General features: G+C 49.3%; 1 protein-coding gene across 3 annotated transcripts in view; it reads right to left on the minus strand.

Annotated features, from left to right (window-relative positions):
• The window catches only part of LOC126525279 (uncharacterized), an 88,145-nt gene that overhangs the window by 30,553 nt on the left and 36,939 nt on the right, over positions 1 to 20,653 (minus strand). For all 3 annotated transcript variants that reach the window (XM_072286762.1, XM_072286761.1, XM_072286760.1), the window contains 4 exons: positions 19,227 to 19,328; positions 18,247 to 18,345; positions 7,859 to 7,909; positions 4,533 to 4,631 (listed from right to left, as the gene is read on the minus strand). In XM_072286762.1, the coding sequence (XP_072142863.1) occupies positions 4,533 to 4,631; positions 7,859 to 7,909; positions 18,247 to 18,345; positions 19,227 to 19,328 (351 nt within the window). The remainder of the gene's footprint in view (positions 1 to 4,532; positions 4,632 to 7,858; positions 7,910 to 18,246; positions 18,346 to 19,226; positions 19,329 to 20,653) is intronic.

Genomic DNA, 20,653 nt, shown 5'->3' on the forward strand with positions numbered 1-20,653 from the left:
AAATATCGACAGTAGTGCATTGACTATCTCAACTGAGCTGAGTTCTTTAAGCGGCACTGCTTCAGGGAACTTTGTCGCTGGGCAGATCACAGTCAAAATGTGTCTGTACCCCGTGGCTGTTACCGGCAGAGGTCCCACTGTATCAATAACGAGCCGTCTAAAAGGCTCCGTAATGATAGGTACCAACTTCAACGGCGCCCTCGATTTGTCCCCTGGTTTGCCCACCCGCTGACAGGTGTCACATGTCTTCACAAAGTGGTCTGCGTCCCGAAAACGCCCTGGCCAATAGTACTCTTGCAAGAGACGGTCCTTAGTTTTCTTAACTCCTAGGTGTCCGGACCACGAACCCCCATGCGACAAGCGCAACAGATCCTGACGATAGCATTGAGGCACGATCAGCTGATCGAACTCCACTCCCCTGCGGTCTAGATACTTCCGGTACAGGACCCCACCTCTTTCCACAAAGCGAGCATTTTTCTTGGCGATACCTTCCTTGACAATGCAGCGTATGTTTTCTAGGCTGCCATCCTTCTTTTGCTCGGCTATTAAAGCCGACCGGCTGACTTTTAGCAACCTATTAAGTCCGTCTGACGTAGGCGCGATGAGCAAATCTGCAGATAGCTCTTCTAACTTTCCCGCATCGGGAATTTCCTCTCCAGTATCTGGTGCCTTTAACGCTACAGGCTCAATTTTATTCAGTTCGGGCGTGCTCTGAATATCAGCTTGCTGCGCCTCTGACCCTTTCTCATTGTTCGACAACGTGGGCCCCGCAACTACCGCCTTTGCAGCGAGCTCCCGAACCTTCGATCTGGTTAAGGCCTGAACGCTAGCCTCACCAAACAAAAGCCCCTTCTCGCGCAGGAGGTGATCGGACCTGTTCGAAAATAGGTACGGGTACTGGGGGGGCAGCATAGATGACACTGCGGCCTCCGTCTCAAGCGCTCCGAAAGGTCCTTCAATAAGCACTTTTGCTACGGGCAGACACACGCTATGAGCTTCCACGGCTTGCTTGATCCATGCGCACTCGCCCGTGAGCATATCGGGTTCTGCGTAAGAGGGGTGAACTACATCCATCGTAGCTGCGGAATCGCGAAGCACTCGGCACTCTTTCCCGCTCACGAGGAGGTCTCGCATGTAAGGCTCGAGAAGCTTCATGTTCTCGTCAGTGCTGCATAATGACAAAAACACGACTTTTGTTTTTGTTTCTGGACACTGCGCCGAAAAGTGACCCGGTTTCTGACACGTATAACACACGCCCACTTGCCTCGTCTCGAACCGCTTTCTGCGTTCGGCTTCGGCTGCCGCCGTCTCCTTACGTTCGGTCGGACTGCTTTCACTCGCATCCGAACTACGTGTGTCCCCCTTTGCTCTCATGGGTGTGAACTTCGGCCTCTCAAACTTCGAGCCAAATTCACCCTTTTGACCGTCCTTAGCTCCGCGAGCCCGACGCGTCACAACCTCCTCGGCTAGCTCAGCGGCTCTAGCCACCGTACTAACGTCTGTCCTATCCAAGACCCAGTACCGCACGTTCTCAGGTAACCCACTATAAAACTGTTCCAGCCCGAAACACTGCAGAACTTTCTCGTGGTCACCAAACGCTTTCTCTTCTTTGAGCCACTCCTGCATGTTTGACATAAGCCTGTAGGCAAACTCTGTATATGACTCACTTTTACCTTTCTCATTTTCCCGAAACTTCCGACGGAACGCCTCCGCTGACAGCCTGTACTTTTTTAGCAGACTCGATTTCACTTTGTCAAAATCCTCTGCCTCCTCTCTATTCAAGCGAGCGACTACGTCGGCCGCCTCGCCGGGTAACAAAGTGAGCAAGCGCTGTGGCCACGTTTCCCGAGAGAACCCCTGCTTCTCGCACGTTCGCTCAAAGTTAACCAGGAACAAACCAATGTCCTCTCCAAGCTTAAACGGCCGCATCAGGTCAGTCATTTTGAACATTACTCGTTCTCCTGCACCGTGTGCCTGACTTCCATTACGAGCGCGTTCCATCTCTAACTCGAGACGCTTCATTTCCAAAGCGTGTTGACGGTCGCGCTCTCTTTTTTTCTCTTGTTGCTCTCGTTCTATCTGTTCTTTACGTTCACGCTCATCTTTTTCTTTCTGTTCTTTAAGTTCACGCTCCTGTCTTTTTGCCCTCTCCTCAATGGTCTCAAGGCATTCCGACAGCTCGTCATACTCCGCTTCTAACTCAAGAATAGCCCTTAGCAGTTCTGGTTTTCTGAGTTTGTCTGAGACATCCAGACCCAACTCTCTTGCAAGCTCCAGCAATTTCGGTTTGCGCAACGGCTTCAAATCCATGGCTGCTATGAATGCTGCTTTCTCTACTGCCTACTATTGTCTTGCCGCAAACTAACCCGGCAGCAACGACAACCACAATTACCAGCTCTGTTTCTGACACTAACAAAAGCCTGGCAAAACTCAGAAGAAGAAAGTCCCGCACTCACCAAACCTCGCAGCCTAGAATTCAGCGCAGTCGTTCCGCTGCAGGCAACCAGTCATCACACAGGGCTCGTTGCACTGCTCCCGCATGGTCGTTGTGCTGCTCAGCATACAGTCAACTGCATATCTTCGCTGCTGGCCTCCGTTGTCGCGATCTCACCGCTGGCAGACAGTTGTTGTAATCGCACCGCTGGCACGAGTTGTTGTAATCTCGGAGCTGACGCCCGTTGTTGCAAATGGGTCGCAAGCCCCAAGGGTAGCGTTGGCCTGGCGGCCTGGGGCACAACTGGAAGCATCCGAAGGTCCCGGCAAAGCATGAGTCGACTGGTAACAGAACAACTTGTTTATTCTAGCATCGCAAAAGAGCGGGCGGTCAGGTCGACCGAAGTGGAGAGACGGGAGAGCACGTAACTCAACGGATGAAATCGGAGCCTCTCTCTTGGCGTCCGGGGGCAGCTGCTCTTATACTTTCGCAGTTGAGGGCAAGAAGGAAGGCCTCGTGACGAGGCCACGTGACGGCGGGCACGGACACGCTGAGAGACATGTTGAGACGAGTGTAGTGACGCATCCGCCAAGCGGGCGCCGGTCAGACCTCCTCGCTTCACACTTGGGGAGCTCCCCTCCCCGGCTGCCGCGCTTTGACAAGCGTGGGCACCAACATGCACACACACACACACACGCACACACGAAGACACGTGGCATTGAAACACGCCTGGACGCGCTTGGCGGGGAGGCGTTGCGGCGGCGTCGAACGGGCCAAAATGTCCGCCGCTTTGAACGAAGCCCCGGCGTCCGTTGCATCCGCGCCGGCTATACCGCGCGTCGAAGGCGAAACGTAACAAGGTCATGAAGCATGATAGCTGTTGCTCTATTTTGTCTTGTCGCCAGCGTTCTTCGAGTCACTCTTGAAAAATGTTACACTGATAGCCTTTCTTCATAGCTCTTTTCATTCTTTATGCAAACCTTCTCCAGGGTCCTTTTTCTCGACAATGGCTACGCGAGACTGTCTCCAACTTGCATGTGTTTGAACCGCGCCAACCATAACAGTGCCAGGATCGCTCACGCGCTGTCCAATGGCTTGATTGGACAGATATTGTAGCGTTTACTAAAGCTCCACTCGTGGAAGCCCTGTTAACTTCAGGTAGGCCGACCATCACTTGTTGATTAACAGAAAAACCCGCGCGAACGGCGAGATCAAAGGCTTTTTTCAAAGTCAGATCTTTTACCGCAAATAAATGTTGGCTGGTGGTCTGCGCCACGTTGACGACGCACGAGCCGGTCGCGGAGCATTACTTACTATGATGGAACTGTCGAAATCCCCACCAAAGTCGCTCGTGTAATTGTTGATTTCAACGCTGACGCAACATTCTCGTCTCACGTCGGTGTTGTCGCTGCCCGAAGCATCGTCGTCGCTGTCGTTTGTGGTCGACCGAAGTCCTAGAACGTGGCTAGCTTTCATAGCGCTATTACGCAGTCGTTCACAGATTCAGCCGGCCACTTATCATATTTCTGTAACATTGCTCGAAGGGCCTGTGGTGAAAGCGTTCTTCAAGTGCTGCGACGATTCCGTCGTACCAAACCGCGCCTGGCGTGCTTGGCTGTACTAAAGCACACGTAATGCCATAGTTCTTCTCACCACAAAGCGTCAGCAAGTGGCTCTTCATTGTGAGGTCCATAATGCCATTCACTTTGAAGAAAAACTGCAGGTGTCCGATCCACGACTCCGACGAAGAGCCGTTGAACTGTGGCATACCGAAAGAGGCGTGCGCAGACATCTAACACTGACCTACCGCAACGTAAGCTCAGTTTTACGTCGTCGCCAGTATGGCTACCACACCGACCACACTGGATCACACAGCTCTACTCTTGACTTCTCCCGCCAGAAACTCGACAAGGCGGCCGAATTCCATTGCCATATCAGTCGTCATCTGCCGGCGATTATCAGAAGCATCATCAGGTCTGGAACACCACGGCATGTGCCGCCACCGGCGCGACATCTCGCCCCGTGCACGAGTGTCACGTGACCGTGCACGCAACACTGCCACGAACACATGAACACCACGATTAAACGTATCACTCACCGTGCACCGTAGATGAAGAATTTGTCGCGTCACTTGACCCTGGCATCGATGAAGAATTCGAGTAGTCCGGCGTACTTGAGTCCGCTGTGCGCGAGATTTCTGCAAAAGAAGTACAGCTTGCGTTATTTCACGATTTCTGATTTCAACTACACGTAGAATCACGTTCTACACTTTAGCGATAATCAAAGCATTTCGCGCACTTATGAACGTACTTGAAGAATGTTGGAAGTGGGGGGTGGTTGGCCGGAAAAATCACTTCTTGGATAAGTCTGTTAGGCGCAATGTTCCCTAGAAGAATTTCACAGCCACAGGTGGTATGCCGGCAGTAAGAGAGACCCACCGCCGACTTCGTGATTTTGAAATGGCACATCAGCAATGACAAAAACTGTCAAGCGCTCGATTTGTATTGAATTCCAATGCAAGCCTTATCGCCGCTTAGGTAGCAGAGAGAACTCTGTACTGCACAGATAAAGCAGCGTTCCGAAGCAAAATTACTAAAGAAAAAGAAAACATATTTCGTCACCTTGCTATGTTTTACAGCTCATTCATCTGCGTTGCATACAGCTGTGGTAAATTCAACGCTGTTTCATTGCGTCTGACGATCAGTGCTTTCTTATTTACATCATAAGCTTGCGTTACTGTGCAAAAGAGATTTGAGGCTTATGTCTTTAATGTGCTTCCCGGTGAGCCAAGTGTTTGATTTAAAGTGAGACTACAACTCGCCAGCCACGTACCAGACCTGTTGCTGGGGTAAAACGGTCGAACAAGAGGCGCGGCTTTATGCCCCGTCAGTGCAATGTCATCATGCCAAGCTGGAACCGCGGCTCGCAGCGACACCTCGCGTTTCGTGCAGAATGTGTACAGGCGTCCGTGATCGCGAGCGGGAACAGCTATCCGGCGCCGTTGTTCGACCACTGAAAATCGGTGTTACCAGCCGCAGTCTGAGTCACGAAGGGAGTTATCGCGGTCGTCGTACCGCTCTACACTTGTGCAGCTGCCTCGATCAAGCAGTGTGCGTGATTTGAACGGAGATCTACGGAAAGAGTCGGTCCTCGACTGTTTCAGGCCGCCGAGTTGCGGCAAGTGCATTGACGGAATGCAGCTCAGGAACACACTACCCAGGGTCGCCTAAAAAAATCAGCCAACATAAGAGTAGTGCTTGCAGACGAACAAATTGAATTTTTCGATGCCATAACCTTTCATCGTTCAAGCAATGAAGCCCGTGATGCTGGAGTGCTTACGTATCCATAACAGAAAATAAAGAATGCCGAATAAGCTAGAGGCGTATGTATATGACGCCTCAGTAATGGGAACGTGCACCCGATACATTTTCTTTGTCTCTGTTTACAAAAAAATATACATCTTCCGCGACAACGGTATGTAGAGCATGCTGTATGGTTGAACACAAAAAACTCAACCGAGTGTAGGGACTCCATCAGTTCGACTCCTCACTTTGAAGGAGCACAATTTACCCGCATCTAATATTAGGGCACATAGCGCTATGGACATTTGATAAGAAATCCGTAAAGTATGTCTATAGCCGCCTAATGCTCGTGTGTTCCTAATTTGGGAAACAAATGTGACTGCGCTTTTTGAATACCTCGAAAATTTGGCTATCTCTTCACTTGTTGCGAAAGAGAATATTCTGTTTTCGGGGACGGACTACAAGGGCATTGCTATTACTTCCATGGTACATTGTTTTTGAGATGGGAGTAGTAACCTTTGTTTCACAAGAGTTCGCCTAGTCGCACGGAAATCTTGTGGACCAGCAAGGAACGGAAACCATCCCTGGGTAGCAGCGTGGAGCAATGCGTTATTTTTTTCTTGTGTGGGTGTGTTTCGTCGGGTGTCTTTAAGCTTGACATTTTATGATGACGTTAAGGCCCTCAATAAATGTGGAGTTCTTTCTGAGCTTACACCACAACTTCCCTAAATGAAAATTTCTTCCGTATATTCTTTTCGAGAAGCTCCACACGGTACTAGAATATTTTGCACAGGGCGCCGAGTACGAAACGAGATAATATGTGAAAGCGACATGCATTCCGAATGTGATCTCTGCATAATGGATGAATCGATCGGCATGGTTCCAGCCACGAAGCACACTATTGAAGTCACACCATGAGATTTATTTCGCTATAAGCTGAGACCACATCTCTTGAGTCTTTCAGCGACTATCTTTCTCCACATCAAAGCATGGCACTCTAAATTTCCTTAACTTCGACTGTAGAAGACGGTGATAGCACTAAATTCTAAGCGCCGTATTATGCATTATTGCCATAGGAATTATGCGAATGCCCGAGCAGCAGTCACGCCGTCGTGCTGTCCCGATATTGGCGCGCATGCGCGGTCCGCGCATTGAGCGTTACGTTTTCAGAAACAGGCAGTGCGTTTGGTTGCAAAGGGAACGGAATCGAGTGAGTGCACCGTGACGATCCACTCAGTAGGCTTTGTCGACGTTCTGGTTTCCGTTGCTGGCATGAACGTGTGCGTTTCACACACGTCAGCGTTCCTGCCTCGACAGGATATATCGTGCTAAATACATCGAATCCTATCTTCGGCCGCTCACAAACGCCGACGGTGTCCCTTCGGCCTCATCGTGTGCACCATGGACGTGCGACACCTGCATTAGCGTTTACTAGATGGGGAAGTGGGTCCGGCGCTGGCTCCCCGCTGAGGCTTCTTTTATTGAAAAGTTGGTGGCGCCACCACCTGAATGAGCGGTCCCACGCGCCGGCCGCACGCTTGTCGCGTCGGGGACCCTACCGCAGCTGTACGGAGCTTTGACATGCGTTTCACTATGCTGCTTCTACTTTTGACACTGGGTGGCAGAAACACTGATTTTATTCCCCGCCGCTCTGTAGCAATTAAAACGGAGAAAGACCGACGAAAGCAATGCACACGACGCAACAGCGATGGTGCATCGAGCAAGCACCGGCATAATTCCAACGTATTTGAATCGCCCTCGGCACTTGCTAAGGCATCCACTGCACCCAGTCCCCCATTCCAGTGCAGTGGAGCTGTAGCGCCGCCAGTGGCGCTCCGCACCACGCCAGCTAACGGCGAGGAGTGGTACCGTCAAGGGGCCCAAGCCAGCCTTCTGAGACGTCTCCAACAAAACGCTAAACATCGTCTGCTTTGCAATTGCATTGCAAATGCTTCGCCTTTGAGAGAAACAGCCAATTTTAACAGCAATCTCCGTTTCTTGCAAATATCAGGCCCCTTGAGACGATAGTTAGCGGTGCTACAGAAAGAGAGAGAGAGAGAATAAAAGAAGTATCTCCTTTTAAAAGGACGATGATATACCAGGCCTTCTGGTGGGTACCTACCTACTGGCGCAGATGACGTGGCCGATGGTTGCACGTGACCACTTTGAGGAACTGCATTTTTAGTGTATAAGCAAAACAAAAAAAAGAAGAAGAATGTTGTAAAGCAGGCAAGAGAAAACACAAGCAAATGATGGGCCGGACATAAGAGGGGGGGGGGGGGGAGGAAAATTTTTCTTAGACTCGGAAAACGGCCAGGCGGGTATGTATGTTCAGCGCAATATTTCTAAACTTAAACTGCGTACGCTGGCGCAGTGTAGATCAAATAAGCGATAGAATAATGCTCCTACATGTACACAATTTCCAGTCTAAGGTACTATTCCCACAAGCTGCTACAAAAAAGATAGGTAAATAAAGCTTCAGTGTTCCCCTCGAGATGGAGCTACAGGTGGCAGCACCGTCGCCGCGTTAGCGGTCGGCGGCACACGACGAAGTGTAAACGGCGGAACTTTGCTGTCAAGGATTTAAGTCCAATTTTTATGGTAATAAAATGCCTTGATGGGAATATATGAGCCTGTAATGCCGCATTTTCACACGAAATGCATCGAAAGCTTACTTTTACCTGAAAGAAGATCAACGCTTCATTCAAGCGGTGATGGACACTCGGCCAAACGATGTGTGTTTCGGTACTTCCTTGGGGCCGCTTGTGCACGTTTCGCTGGCGTTCCCATATTCTACTAAATTTGCTGTGCAACATAACTATTACCACATTCTCTGGGACTCTTTCACTGGTTATAAAAATGTCAGCATCTCCGTACAACGAAGTCAAAGCAGCAAGGTAATGCGCACTTCATCATCATATACAGGCATACATCTCTGTTTCCTTTTTACTTTTCTTCGCGGCGAAATGCAGACAGTTAATGAGGTGAAATAAACAAGCCAGGCCACTGCGAGTGACAGCACTTCCGCAGGATCTCTACGTTGTTTCAGACGAGAGTATTTTGATCGCAGTAACACTTAAAACACTTAAGCGCAAAGCTAGCCTTGGGTCGTTCTGCCCAAAGTTACATTTGAGAAGCTAATATCATTAGGTTGTTTTATTTCAGGTAATAATGATCGCTGTTTTCTGTCAAGCTAACAAATCCACACTGAAAAGTGACAACATAAAATTATAGAAATGACCTTTCAACTAAGTGATATGGCGTCCTCCGTTTAGGGACTGCTGTCACACATGAACCTCCACTAATACCTTACATTTTAACTTTGTTTTGTAACAGCAAGTCAAAGCACAGAAGTCCCTCATTTACTTGCGAGTCATACCCTCGTCTCATTACCTTACCCTAGAGTTACTATATATGCTACCACAGGTTACCTGTGGTAGCATATACAGTAACTCTACCTTACCCCACCCCCCCCCCTTCACCCCCCGCCCAACCACTCATGAAAAGAACACCTCAGTCCACCGCGTAACCATTAAACGAAGGTTATGTAAGGATCGCAATAATCATGGTGCAGTTATCGTTTCACCACGCCATAAGTGATTGCTAAACATTCTGTCTCTTTCCTTTTTTTTTTTACTGATTATTGATGTGCACGCCACCTTGTTAACGTTGCGTATTATCGCAGATATTGCGGAATTGCAACACATCGCGAAAAGTCGCAAACTGGCGGCATTCTCAAGTCGCTGCAACCACTTGATTTTTTTAAAAACGAAGGAAGATACTTTCTGTGGTTTACTCGAAACATAAAGCGACAATAAAATTGGTACGATTGCGGCGAATGGAGGGCGCAACGATCACACATCGCGCGGTCGATGTGGGCAGCTACTAGAAGATACAACAGCGGAAAGATGACAGCACACACCTAAATGCTTTTGCACATCGCCAAAAAAATGCGCACCAGTATTTGAGGCCGTACTACAACCATGCAAGAAATAGTCTTTAGATATATGCGCACCATACCGGCACATATAAACACGCAGGCTGTAGCACATGGCCCGAGGCGCAATCCCTATTGTCCGTGGTTCAGCCAGTGCCCGCCAGGTGGCCTCTCTGCTCCATCTCGCGGCCAATAGCAGATCTGTTTTGCTGTGGTCGCCTAAGAACATTTTCCTTTATGCCCTCAATTCCTATAGCCGTGCGCCCACATGTGCGAGAATTATTTCACCACATGGGCCCAAAATATTGCTCGTGGCCCGCAGGACGACTGTGCGGATATTAATTTGCCCTAATAATCACGTAACGTCTACAGTGTGTCTATAAAGTGCATACGCATAACAACAATTTCATATGAATTTAAATTTGGCTGTAAGGCTATCTGCATTCTTAAGACTGTTCACGTACTTACCAGCCCTGTGAGTCTGCCTGCCTGTCTACCTTTAACTGTTTTCCCGCGATTTTTGGTCACTGGGTAATCTATAGGCCAATGGTTAGAGCAATGAGCTGCTGTGCTGAGAGAACCTAATTTGAAACCCACTACTGGACCAATTTGGGTCACTTGGTACGTGACACGGGGTGTGTGCCGCTCTTCAGTGACGAAGAAAACGGACAGAACCCCTCTCATGATGAATGCCGAGGTTAATTTCGATTAGCGTTCAAGCACTTCGGCGCCGAGCCCTATAGCGACCGCCGAAACTCTTCCTCTTTGAGACGCTTGCCGAAATGGTGGAACTTACTTCGCGAATGCGACTAACTGCGGGAGACTATTGCGGATGGCGGAACGGCCGCGCACGCATGAATCTCGAAAGAACGATGCTCACTCGTCACGATTTGCTTCACGACTTAATGTGTGTTTTACAAGATGCACAAGGCGACGGTGAAGTACGCATTTATAAACAGAAGCGCAAATAAAAAGAATCACCGACCATTGGGATACTCGCTGATTCAAAATTTGAGCGCCGCTCAATTCGTGTTTTCATATCGCGATATATTGACTGGCATGGAGAGTGTCTGTCTTGTGCGGTACATTGCAAACGTAGTGAAGTGTGGCGCGACTGCCTAGCTAATCGGGAGGTCGCGGGAGGCAGCGCGTGGGTGACGTGTTGGCGCGATTCACAGCAGCCGCCGCAGACAAGCCTCCGCTCATGCAGCGCTTTGTTTTCGTACATGATATTGGACTACGGGCTCGTCGCACGCCATCGGTGAACAGATGACGGCCATCTCGTAGAGGTCATCGCCGCAGAGCCCGTCTTGCTCGGCACTACGCTTTTCTTTTCACACTTTCGCCATTAGCCCTGGGAACGACCTACAGGGGAGCTGCGAGCGCCACTCGCAGCATGACGTCAAGGCACGGACTCGCGCCTGCCGTCTGCTGCAGTTCGGGTGGTGTCCGGGTGTATTCTGCAGTGTTTCCCTTTGTTCGCCCAAGTTCCCTATGCTTGCATCCTTATGCACGGTCGTCTCAAATATATTTTTACGCTGTCTACTTTTGCAAAAATTAATCTACTTACTTCCTAGACGACAATATATTTCTCAAAGTTAACGCTGCAGTGCCAGCCGAAGAAGCTCAGACCAGCCCATTGCGAGTTTTTCGTGCGTGGATCTACACTTTACAGTGGTAACTCACGTGAATAATAAAAGCACAACCTCAAAAGCAGTACATAAGAATCCACTTAGCATATCATGCCTGATGTGATGCAATAAGCACCTCACAAGCGCTGGCTATATATGACTTCCACAACATTTACCTTGATTTTAATCCGCTAAAAGATGTTTGCTCACGAGAAGTAGTTCATGGTATAACATCGAATTTCGCATTTGTTCACAGTTACACTTGACAGTAACACGAGAACTTAACACTGCAGTTTAGATTTTAGCAGCACCAATTGATTCTTTACCTGTTTCTCAAAATTAGGCTGTTCTTCACCGTTACCTTTAGGCGGCTGCAATTTCATGGAAAGGTAATTGAGGCTTAGGAATTCTTGCAGCGTACAGAAAGGAATGTACCCGTGCTACACGTTCGACAATCGGACAATTGACTGGTAATTCTTGATTTCTGAACAGACATGAAAAACCTGATTGGCGAACTGAAACAGCCTGCTCGGCCCAAATGTTTGAGTGAAATATGCCTTTGGACCGGATGGCCTGCAGCCAGAAAGAAGCCGAAGCCTCACTTATTAGTAGTGTTGAAGATATAATTATTCCCCAGTTGAGGTAAAAAATAAAGTGAAGTCGTGTGAGGTTTGTGGTGCCTTTTTTATGAGGCGGGTATGCGAGGTCTTCTTTTACGTACTGACGAAGCGAATAGTGCTCAGTTTGCATAATTAAACAACGCAAAATCGAGACGTGGTGAGGAAGAAGGTGTTTGAATTTTCATTACCAAGGCGGCAATCGCAACGCCTAACTGTATATTAGGCGTTGCAATTGCCGCTGTAACAAACTCCATCATGGTTTCAATTGGAAGTTGCAGAGCAGATGTGGGGATTCGAGCTTTCACGCTGGTTGTGTGGAGCCGTTGAATTGCGTTTCCGGGGGCTCCATGTCCCTCTCCTTCTTGCTTGGACGGGGTGGCGGTGGGTCATAAAACACTGTCGCTCTGCTGTCATCCCGCCCACGGGAAGGTCAATGGGCTTTACCCATTGGCGGACATTTTGGAGGGATTCGGCCCCTGCTTGCGTGCGCTGCTAGTACGCGCGCGCAAGGCGGGGCCCCGGGGAGACAACATCGGGGCGACTGAAGCTGCGTACGTGTTCCTCTCTGCCGGCGGCGCCCCCCTTTGTCCGCCGCCGGCAGATGGTTACATCGCCTCGTCGGGGTCCCGGCTTCGGCGGGAGCGCCCACTGTTCCGCCTTCTCGATGTCCTGAGGCAGCGTCTTCCGATCGTGCCCCTGTCTGTTCATCTGTCGTTTCTTTCTATTTCCATTTTCTATGCCATGGGGCGCGCGATGGGAGGCGCTGACCGAAAGATACGCAGCCTCCCACTGCTGGATTCTTTGTTCTTTGTTCTCTCTGTCGCGGTGCGCCGTTAGCGGCTACCGGCGACCATTTGGCCAAGTTTTGTGTCTTAATTAGCTTCAGATTCGGAAGTGATGTTGAAACGTGTGTTTGTATTGAGTCCCAGCTTAATAAATGCCCTTTGTGGCTTCTAGAAAACTTTGCCTAGGGTCTCCTAGCTGCACGCGTGGTCTCACCTTCCCCTATGCTGGGGCCGGCGGTGCGCGTACGCGCGCAGCTGCGCGCCGGCACACGGAGCGGGCGGGAGCAGGCGCGGACGCGGCGCCCTCTATATGCATAGCGGCTCGGAGTACTCGAACCCGCGGTGGTCGTCCGGCGCGCGCGATATCAGAGCGTGAGCGCCGTGAGCGTAGCGAGGAGACCACACAGTAAGCAACAGGTTGGCTTCGAGAACAATGCGTGCCTCGCGATAACGACAGTCGGTTGCTGCTGTTGCGCGGGGTGTATGGCATATTGCCGATAAAGGCTACTGAGCGTCACTATGAGAGGCACAGTGATATGATATACGTAGCGCCCATTGATTGGCTCTCGATCTTAATTACGGACCTTTTCTTTCAGGTGATTGCTGTTATGGTATTCGTGAAGCATATACGTACTATACATGATGCGAACAGCCATTAGCAATGCACGTTCTACGTGCCTGTTTCAGAGAATAGTGACAGTATAGTTGCAAACTTTTTCATACAAAAGGCGCCTAACTTTTCCTTCTACGCATTAATAAAGTGGCCGTATTTGACTGAAAAAGCTCACCAGAATAATAGGGACCATGATGAAAGCTTCGCTGGGCAGTGTGCTAACAGAGATTTATAATGTTGATACCACATAGGAAGACTTTTCTTCTACGCAAAATGCAATGTCTCCCATAGCTAAGTACTAAGGGAATTTTAAGCGTTTAACGGAGCATCGCACACAACATCGCGTGTTGAATTTGCAGACACTCTACTTACGCAATATTTTTGGACGGACACGGCACATACATGCATTGCAATACCAGAAGACCCCTACAACACTACATAGCTTGCGATATGCAAGCCGCAAATTTTCTCGGCTCACGCGGTTTTGAAGAAGAAACTGTGGTTCGGGCATGACAGCATAAAGAGGGCGACATATCTGTCAATAAGTACGGCTCGAGCCACCAATACGCCAAGCATGCAAGACGGGAACACGCACGCGCGGCAGCCGAGCGAGCCGGAGCGAACGGCGTCCTAGCCGTAACGTCACTCGCGAGAGGGGGCCACTCCAACTTCTGGTCGCTAATAGAGTGTTTTAGTCGAGCGTCTTTACGGTACGCTCCGCGCCGAGCGGCCCCGCTAAGCCAGAGCGGAGCGGCGGGTGATTTTCACGTTTTAGTTGCACGTTTAGCGTAGCGGAGCGGACCTTTCGTAGTTGCAGCGCCCCCTGGCTAAATTCAGGGTAATGAAAGAAAATAAAAACACTTTATGATCACTCTTATACCGTAAAACGTATATATGTATATATATATAACTTGTTTCACCATGAAATATCTAGACGTGCGCTTGTAATGCGTTACCGGTCCATGTTATCCAATGGAAAATAAAGCGCCGTCTTGGGGAACGCCACGTGTTAGCCAGCGAGCTTGCTTTCGGCATCCAATCCAATCCGTTCGGACGCGAACGCTAGCCAAAGTGCTGCGAGGCACGCTCCGCTCAGGCAGCTTCTAAGCGGACCGTGTTCCTCGCTCCGCTATCCCGCTTACGGCTAAGCGGACGGCGCATGCGCATTCGCGCTTCGGCTCCGCTTAACTGCTTAGCGGAGCGAAAATACGCTCAACTAAAACACTCTAATACCTTATTCCTCCGCTTTTCGCCTCCGCTTCAATCGTCGCTCTCTCTTCGCTATCACCGTTTTTCATTCCTCGCTACGCTCTGCGTTCGCCCTTTCATCATTCGCTATGCTCGTTCGCTCGGTTACGCCGAGGGAGAACGCAAAGCCACGATGATGGCGCGAAACGCACCAACGGGCGCCTAAGGGCGAAGCTATAAAACACAAAATGGCAAGTTCTGGTTTGCCGCACCGAGGAGCTAGTCTTTAACCCAGTTCACAAAGGTTCCTTAAGGACAACAACCAGACGCTTTAGCAGACTTCGCCACAAGTGCACCGGGTATGTGTCGCTTTTCAATAAACGTCTTTCACGTCAGGGCTTTAGCCACCAGTGCTATGAATGCACTGGATATGGGCCGCTCTTCAACGAGCGTCTCGCCAACTTGCGTCACTGAGTATGTGCCACTGAGTGTGCAGAAACGAAGGAACGATTTTCTCTGGTCGTAGGCACCGTCGCGCCACACTTCTCGGAGTTGACGCCTGGACTTCAAGGGAGCGCCACTAGATGATGTAGCGTGTCCAGAAAGAAGCGCGAGAGAAGAGCCACTTCGCGGCAGCGCTGCTAGATGGCGCCAAGTGTTTTTAGGGAAGCGCGACAGATGAGTCCCGCTGCAGTACACGCCTCATACATAACTTGCTCCGACGGTGGCAATACTTAATTGTGTGGCTATATTGACTCAATGCTAAACACATTACCATCGACAGTCATCGTCGGATGCCAAATTTTAATGCGCTTTGCAATTCTATGCTTACTTACGGCATTTTCAGCCTATCTATCTATCTATCTATCTATCTATCTATCTATCTATCTATCTATCTATCTATCTATCTATCTATCTATCTATCTATCTATCTATCTATCTATCTATCATCTTACGCCGGCCCAGTGGACCAAGCTGCCAACCAGCTTGGGCCACTAGTTACCATGTTGTAGTATGTGGCAATTTTATCGTCGGCATTCGAGCTTCGTTATCTGACTCTGAAGGCGTCGTCATCATGCCTTCCACGCCCACTTAGCGGCCCAGTTTGTCCAGTAGCTTGGGCAACTAATGATATTTTCGTGGTGACGACGCCGTCGTATTAGCTTATTAACCTGACTACCGTCGTCATCACGTCGTCGTCGTCAAACAGTCGTCATGTGTCGGTTGTCATACCGTCTTTGTGATACCATCGTGGCAACTCCATTGTCGTCATTCCGCCTTGTGATCCGACTCTCGTCCTGCGGTCGCCATCACGCTAGTCGTCCCCAGTCGTCACACATTCAGTGTTGTACCGCCGTCGTGATATCATTGTGGTAGTTCGATCGTCTTCTTTCCAGCTTCGTGATCCAACTCCCGTCATGGAGCAGTGGTCACATCATTATCGTCATGCAGTCGTCATTCATTCATTGACATACCGTTGTCGTGATGCCACCGAGGTAGTTCCATCTTCCTTATTTCAACTTCACAATCTGACTCTCATTCATGCAGTTGTCGTCAACCCATCGTTGTCCTACCGTCTTTTCAATACAGTCGCCGTCAAGCCATCGTCGTCATACATTCGTCGTTATCTCACTATCCGCACACCATTTTCATGACCTCCATGTCACTACATTGTCGTCATACAGTCGTCATCCTGCAGCTGTTGTCAAACCATCCGACTCTCGTCATGGCGTCATCGTTATGCCATCATTTCCATACGATTACTGTCGTGCTGTCGTCGTCATGCTGTCATTTTACCAGCATCATCACTTAAGAAACATAATCAAATTGTGGTCATACCGTCGTGGTCCTACCAACTTCGTCCTTCCATCGACGTCATATTTTCTGTGTCATTCTAACGTAATCATGCTGTCTTAATTCTATAGCAAATATGCCGGAGTTGTCATTCTGTCGTCGTCAGACAATCGCTATCATGCATTCGTTGTCATGCCATCGTCGTCATGCCGTAGTGGTCACGCCATTGTTGTCATTACAGCTTGATCGTCCAGTTGCTGTCACACCGTCGTCATACACTCGTCGTCATCACAGTGTCCTAGTGCCGCCGTCGTTCTTCCATCGTCATCATCCATAAGCGCTATCTAATTGCCGTCCTGCCGTCGACGTCCAACCACCTTTCTCGTTCAATCCAAATTCATCGCTTCTTTGTCATTCGATTGCCGTCCCTGCGTCGTGGCCATGTCGTCATTTGCATGGCTGGCCTCGTCAACCGAGTGTCATATCAAAACGGGTCGATACTGGAGACTGCCTACATATGCCGCATATAGCCGAGGCGACGGAAGTCTCAGAATGACCACTACAAATTTTAAATAAACGCGATTTGAGCAATACGGTGTGTCGCTACATTGCTTAAACGCTAATCTCATTACCATCGGCAGTCATCCGGAGATGGGATCTGTCGCAATTGATTTTCACTGAAGAGTGGCACATACCCTGTGACTCAAGTTAGCGCCTAATTTGAACCCAGCTCCCTTATCGCAGCAGCCCGATGTCTCTTTCCGATTAGACCATGGACTATCTATTGACTCATGTTGGCGGGGAAATTGTTAGAGACATAGATAGCTGGGTAGACCGAGAGACACCAGAAATTGCATGAAGTATCTTAAGAATGCTAACCTACGTCATACATATTCAGCCAATGTCTGAAATGGCTAATTTGGTTGGGAGGCTATCTGGCGAGAAAATTATTTAGACATGTCTCGCGTAAGATTATTTCTGCGGAAGCGCGCATTCTCGTCTCGTTCTTAAGTCCAAATTGGAATGAGGGATTACCAACGCCAGCGCCGTGCACGTTCACCTTTGTTTTTTACCCCTCACTGCGAGGTTATTGTTGCTCAAAATAGCAGTTGCGCTAACCTAACCATGGTTCTCGTCGAATATTGATACCTCACTATTAAACGAGGCTTCGTAATCCTGAGTAACACAGGATCATCCGAACGTCATCGAAGTGGCTTATTGTTGATTTTGATCACCTCTATTAACTATAACACGCCCTTGGGTCTTGTGCGCTGGCCCTTACTTGCATTGCACCCTAGCGGGATTGCCTACTCTCACGACCAATCAACTCATTCGAATCCGCGCCTTCCTACTCGGAGGTGGCACGCTGTATACACTGAGCCGCCGGGTCCGCCTGTCTCCTGACGTATCGTTGTACACGTATGACGGGCTTTTTGGTCGCTCGCTTGAAAGGTCTAAAGGCACGTTTATAGCCCGACGTTATCGGCGCGCGGGCGAGCGTCGTTCGCGGTCAATCACGCTACGTCGGTTGCGCTGCGCCAGCCGAGATGCCATCCCCTCTATACTTCAATGCGCGCGCCGTCGGCTGCTATCTTCGGAGCATGCGCAGAACGTTCGCCAAGTCGCGCGCCGTCCGCAAAAGCCGTCTGCGGAATTGTGTTGGCGCCTTTTTCTTCGCGCGCAATGCATTGTGGTGCGAGAGTTCCGCCGACTCCGACGCGCGAATGGCTCAGGAGCCATATCGGCGCCGGGCCCGTCGGGGCTTTATGGCTGCGCCGGTGCGCCCGACTATAGGGGTGTCGTTTTCGCCGACATGACGTAGCGTGCGCGCGCGCGGGCGTCACGTCGGACTATAAACGGGCCTTAAGTGACGGCCCGACATTCGCCGGCACATTTGGGTTAGCTGCAAGTGAACGATTTATCCCTGACGTTAAACGTTTACCGCAGGTGCAGGGAGACATGAGGCATCCGTCGGCTGCTATCGGCGTGTTCAGGTCGCAGATCTCCCCGCCAGGACATGGGTCGCGGCACGAGTCGCGAACTGCGCGTGATAGACAAGTAAATCAGTCAAGGTGAGACTCATTGTGAGCTGCTATTGTGCTTCAATTGCGCATACTTGGTACAAACGGCGATGGCCTTTCCGCTGTATCTTTCTTCAGAAGCAATGAAAGTACAACACTGTGGCCTTCATTGACGATCTCACAAATAAACGAATACACAAAGGCCCCACGGGAACGTCCCTGAAGTAGCGCATGGTCTGGCTTCCGCTACTAGCATGCTATGAGGCGTTTCCTTTGTTAAGATCGCTTCGCTGACTGGCCACACCAAACTGAACCACGAAACTACCCATTACTTCGCACGTGGCAGAAGCACTTGCAAAAGATCCTTTTATCTCGAAGATCTCCATTCATTTTGAAGTATTTAGCCGAAAACATCTATTTCAACGTTAAAATATTTGAACATTCTTTCTCAATTATTTGTTTGCATTTGGCTCACAACAGGTACCTCATTTGCGACGTATTATAGGCACTATTCTCCCCAAATTATTTACACTTGCGCGTCAGCATTTGCTCATCTGTTCTCTTGCACTGACCCTTGTGGCCTGCGATGTCCCAAATCCTGTGAAAATGGGCCAACTCGCCAATTTGGTGCCTCTTCTCTACACTAAAGTGTCGCTTCCCTTCACTGCAATGTCCTTCTAGGCAATCAGCATAGACATTTAACATACAACGTCTTTCTAAGTTACGCAATCGCAAGGGTGTTTTCCGCGCTATGCCAATCAAACAAAATGGCGAACATTTCCACAGCTTTTCGAGACATTCAAAAAATCTAATAGGCTTAGGTGCCGTATGTCATAAAAATAGTGGTAATGCTTCCTTCGTGAGCGTTGAGCAACTCGGAATGTTAAATAGCAGTACTCACCGCAGGGGCAAGGAGCCACGTAGCACCGCGATGCGTCGAGTGGTTGCATCTTGTGGCACGAGAAGTTTGCAGGACAGAGCACTGGGCATGGCTTGGGAGTTCCTGCAGTAGTCAGAAAGAAGAAGCACGTGCTAAACACACCAGCAAGTATTGGTCGCGTCACAGTACGAAGACTTATGAACATGAAAACATATTGCAACTTGCACTTCGTAAGTCAAAAATACAAAGCAATTGCCACCAAGTTTAAATAAAATGTTCAGTAAGACAACGACATGAAAAACAGGGCGAGCTTTTTGTTCTCACGAGGTTGTCCATTTATGCCATTTTTCGGAAATATTTCGACCTCTACTGCAGACTATAGCACGGTTTAATTTGAGATTTCTCCCAGTTCACAAAGAGCGCTCGACGACAGGCCGAGGTTCCCGTCTGTCCGTGGAGTTGTAGTTGAAAACTATCAACGTTGTTAATAGTCACATAATGACAAGCATTACAAATTTTTAATCATCGCAAACTGCGAACGAATCTCCCGCAATGATTTTCGTGGCACTAAGGGTCTTTTGTACCGCAAGATAGCTGACCACACCAATGTCACCTCCACAATCCTGGAAATTTGCATGCCCGTTAAGTTTACCGTGAACGTCAAAATAACTTGCCAGGTATTTGTTGTTGCTTTTGTTTATCTCTTTATCGGCCTCTGTCTGTCTGTCTGTCTGTCTGTCTGTCTGTCTGTCTGTCTGTCTGTCTGTCTGTCTGTCTGTCTGTCTGTCTGTTATTTCATTGATAGATGGACTAATGGATTTTTTTATTTGTTTCTCTATTATTTCATGCTACCGGATGAGAGGCGTGTGGTATATGCAGAATAAACAAACTGCTAGCGTTCACAAGCCATACTGTTGCTGTCGATGTGTTACCGGATCGATTGTGTTACAAAGTCGAATGCGAATATGTTGCACAATAGGTGCATTGAATCTGACCCATTCCGAGACGCGGACCCATTCCACCGCTGTAGGCAGCAGCGAACCGACACCTCTATTTGCGCTGAGAATTGCACAGAAGCGCTGAGCCATTAACGTGCTAATTTGGTCCATGCTTTGTGGTCACTTCGTCCGCGCGCCTTGTTAAACCCATCATCGCATTATTTCTATGTCCACCACAGTTTAGCTGACAATAGCCAACGGCATATGTTTGCTGCTGCTGCAACCGACGTCTACAAGTATCATTGTATCTTCATCACCATCCAAAGGTGAACACATTTTTCACTTGACCAAACAGTTGAACAGGTGCAAGGATCGGCAGTGGTCCAGGACAACAGCCTTTTCTGATTTGACTAGATAGCTAGACATAGCTTTCTTGTAGCACCGAAGTGGTATTAGGGAGCTATGGTAGCACAAACGTGGCGCACATCCTTCCTTATATAGCACGGAAAT

Source organism: Dermacentor andersoni, chromosome 3 (genome assembly GCF_023375885.2).
Source record: "Dermacentor andersoni chromosome 3, qqDerAnde1_hic_scaffold, whole genome shotgun sequence".
NCBI lineage: Eukaryota > Metazoa > Arthropoda > Arachnida > Ixodida > Ixodidae > Dermacentor > Dermacentor andersoni.